This window comes from Athene noctua, chromosome 12 (assembly GCF_965140245.1).
Source record: "Athene noctua chromosome 12, bAthNoc1.hap1.1, whole genome shotgun sequence".
NCBI classification, from domain to species: Eukaryota; Metazoa; Chordata; class Aves; order Strigiformes; family Strigidae; genus Athene; species Athene noctua.
In genome coordinates this window covers 5,915,374-5,918,803 of record NC_134048.1, presented here as the reverse complement: position 1 = coordinate 5,918,803, position 3,430 = coordinate 5,915,374, and the positions used below count along the sequence as shown (strand labels likewise).

The window sequence follows — 3,430 nt, the reverse complement described above, 5'->3', positions numbered from 1 at the left end:
CCAGTGATGTCACCGCGGCGGCGGCGGCGGCGGCGGGTCCCCGCGCCCGGGCGCGAGGCCGGTGCCGAGCGGCGGGAGCCAATGGGAGCGCAGAGGCTGGGCGGCGGCGGCCAATGGCGGCGGCGGGGGCGCACGCGGCGCGGGGCGCGCGGCGGCCCCGAGGAGATGACGGGGCGGCTGCCGGGGCGGCGCGCGCTCGGCAAAGTTTCCGCGCGGCGCACGGCGGGGCCGGCCGGGCCCGCGGAGCGCGGCGGAGCGGCGGCGCCTTTATAGCGGGCGCGGAGGGGTGCGCGGCGGCGGTGGCGGTGGAGGAGGAGGATGGATCCGCCGGCGGGCGCGCAGGGCCAGCACCAGCACGAGCCCATCAGCTTCGGCATCGACCAGATCCTCAACAGCCCCGAGCAGGAGAGCGCTCCCCCGCCGCCCCCCCGGGGCCCCGACGGCGCGACCTTCCTGGGCGGCCCCGGCGGCCGCGGCGGCGCGCCCTACCCGGCCCTGCCGGCCCCCTTCCCGGCCATCGCCGCGCCCTTCGAGGACTCGGGATCTTACAGTGTGAACCTCAGCCTGGCGCCGGCCGGCGTGATCCGGGTGCCGGCGCACAGGCCCATCCCCGGGGCCGTGCCGCCGCCCATCTCCAGCGCCATCCCGGCCATGCCCGCCGTGCCCAGCCTGGGCAGCCTCAACTTCCCCTGGATGGAGAGCAGCAGGCGCTTCGTCAAGGACCGGTTCACAGGTAAGGCGCCGGGGCGGAGCGGGCGAGCCGCGCCGCGCCCTCGCAGCACACCCTCCCCCCCCCCCCCCCCCCGCCCCCCCGAGCAACGAACGAGAAGGAAAATAAAAAATAAAAAACGAAATAACGATAGTAGCGATAATAAGAATAAAAGCGAAGGCGGCCCGCCGGATGGTTCCCGCGCCCGCAGCGATCCGCAAAATCGCTCCCCTCCCGGCGAGGATAGCGGGGCTGGCGGCGGGGCGCCCCGGGGGGCGGCCGGGCCCCGCTCGGCCCCGCATCCCTTGGGCGAAACGTGGCAGCGGGACCTCGGGGAGACGCGGTCCCTTCGGGGGGCGGCGGGCGGCCGTCGGGCAGAGCCGCGGCCCCGGGGGGGGGCGGCCGGCACGGTGCGGGCGCGGGGCTGACCCCTGTGCTTCCCACCCGGGCAGCGGCGGCGGCGCTGACGCCCTTCACGGTGACGCGGCGGATCGGGCACCCCTACCAGAACCGGACTCCGCCGAAGCGCAAGAAGCCGCGGACGTCCTTCTCCCGGGTGCAGATCTGCGAGCTGGAGAAGCGTTTCCACCGGCAGAAGTACCTGGCCTCGGCCGAGCGCGCTGCCCTCGCCAAGTCCCTCAAGATGACGGACGCCCAGGTGAAGACTTGGTTCCAGAACCGGCGCACCAAGTGGCGGTGAGTCCCGCGCCCCCGGGGCCGCCCCGTCCCGCCGCCACCCCCTGCCCCCGGCGGGGCTCCCCGCCCGCCGCCCCCGGGGAGCCCCGGCTCCGGCCGGGAGCGCACCCCTCGCCGGCTCCCGGCAGCGAAACAGCTGGCGGTGAATTTTTCTTACTATAACGATTTCATTATTATTCTTACTTATTTTAATCTTTTTTTTTTTTATAGTCCCCCATTCGGAAAACGGGGGGATTGTTCGTAAAAAAGAGAGATCGTTCGAAAAACGGGGAATTAATCGAAAAAAACCCGGGGGCGTACTGGGAAATCGGGGGAGTGTTCGGAAGCGGGGGATGGCCGGGAAGCGGGGGGTTCCTCGGCGCTTCCCGCCGCCCGGACCCCTCGGTTGCAGGCGGCGCGGCTGCCGCCCGCCCGGCGGTGCGCGGCCCGGGAGGTAGCGGCGAGCTGCCCGCACCCCGCAGCGGCCGGTGCCCGCGGAGCCCCGGGCGGGGCGTCCCGGGGCGCGGGCTGAGCGTGTCCCCCGGCAGGCGGCAGACGGCGGAGGAGCGGGAGGCCGAGCGGCAGCAGGCGAGCCGGCTGATGCTGCAGCTGCAGCACGACGCCTTCCAGAAGTCGCTGAACGAGTCGATCCAGCCCGACCCGCTGTGCCTGCACAACTCGTCGCTGTTCGCGCTGCAGAACCTGCAGCCCTGGGAGGAGGAGAGCGCCAAGATCCCCCCGGTCACTTCCCTCGTCTGAGCCCGGCAGCCCGGGCACGCAGCGGACTCGCCCGCGGAGCTCGGCCGGTGGCTGCCCCCGGGGCCGCGGCTCCCCCAGACGGGGCGGGCGCGGAGGCGGCGAGCGGCGCCCGCGGGGCCGGGGCCGGGGCCGGGGCCGCCTCGGCGCTTCCCCGAGGCCGGCGTGGAGCGAAGCCGCCGGGCGCTGCCGTCGCAGGGCCCCGCGCTCCGCTTGTATATTCGTGTCGATGTTCCACTAGGAAGGGAAATATGTCACTTTTTGTAAGAAGTGTTAATAATTTAATTTATTTATGCATCGAGATTTTGGGCACTATTAATATGGAGTTATATAAAACCTCGATTATTTATATCGAAATCTAAACATAGGTATTTTGTGTTGGCTTTGGAACAAAAGGCTATTTTTTTTTCCTGTTCTGAGGATAGTCTAAAGAAAAAAAATACCTACCTATCACTTAGCGGAGGGGACTAAGTGGAGCCGGTGATGACTCATTAGCTAAGGAAACCCTATTAAGCTGAAAAGCGGTAGCTTCCATCTGTCCCAGGTGAAGTTAATGTCAGCTGTAATTTATTCACCGTAGTAATAAGGGCTCCTTTCAGGCACCACACATTCGGTTTTGTCCTCACCTTTGCAGCCGATGAGCTTTAGCGCACCGAAACAGCACTCGCACCCTCTCCTTTCGCCACCGACTCTAGAGAAAGCGCCTTATGTTTCATAATAAAGAAGATTTGGGGTTGACACAGACTATGTATAATACTTTGTACTTGCCGAGACGTGTAAATAAACGTTTTCTTTAAAAACGCCTCTCCGCTCCCTGCCTGCCGCCGCGCCGGGGAAGAGCCGAGCCCGCGGCCGGGGCCGGGTGGCTGCGGGGCGGGCAGCAGCCGGGAGGCCGCCGCCGCCGCCCGTCAGCGGAGCCGGAGGTGAGGAGCCGGCCGGGGCGGCGGGCGGGCTCGGCGCGGGGCTCCCGGTCGCTCCCCGCTCTGCCGGGGCTGGGGGGGGAACTGCCCGGGCCGGCCCTGGCGCGGGGACAAACGTCGGAGCCGCCGCGCGGGAGCGAGCGGGCGGGAGGGCGCCGGGCCCGCCGCTGCAAGGCCCCGCCGCTCCCCGGGAATCTTCGCACCCCCGAGCCGCGGTACCGAACCGGCTCCCGGCAGCGGCCCAACGGTTTTCGTTTCCGCTGCCTTTGCTGCGCGCACCCGCGCGGGCAGCGGACGGCGCGGGGCCGGGGCCCGCCGGGTACCGGCTGCCCGGTGCTCGCCCGCAGCGGAGCTGGTTTAACCACCCGGG

The 3,430-nt window shown here is 69.3% G+C and overlaps 1 protein-coding gene across 2 annotated transcripts; it reads left to right on the top strand.

Annotated features, from left to right (window-relative positions):
- Positions 1-285: 285 nt before the first annotated feature.
- TLX3 (T cell leukemia homeobox 3) lies at positions 286-3,025 on the top strand. 2 transcript variants are annotated; one of them, XM_074916091.1, is made up of 3 exons: positions 286-733; positions 1,218-1,405; positions 1,933-3,025. In XM_074916091.1, the coding sequence occupies exons 1-3, from the start codon at positions 319-321 to the stop codon at positions 2,500-2,502; spliced, it is 1,173 nt and encodes a 390-aa protein (XP_074772192.1). In that variant the 5' UTR covers positions 286-318; the 3' UTR covers positions 2,503-3,025. The 2 variants fall into 2 exon arrangements, with proteins under 2 accessions (XP_074772192.1, XP_074772193.1); XM_074916092.1 differs by having other exon boundaries at positions 1,162-1,405; positions 1,933-2,258.
- Positions 3,026-3,430: the final 405 nt, after the last annotated feature.

What these genes read in the sequence shown, in the direction of transcription:
- TLX3 (XM_074916091.1), top strand. Translation starts at nt 319, where the DNA reads ATGGATCCGCCGGCGGGCGCGCAGGGCCAGCACCAGCACGAGCCCATC. An exon ending in CGTCAAGGACCGGTTCACAG is followed by an intron (nt 734 to 1,217) that starts GTAAGGCGCCGG and finishes CACCCCTACCAG; the next exon opens with AACCGGACTCCGCCGAAGCG. An exon ending in AACCGGCGCACCAAGTGGCG is followed by an intron (nt 1,406 to 1,932) that starts GTGAGTCCCGCG and finishes GTCCCCCGGCAG; the next exon opens with GCGGCAGACGGCGGAGGAGC.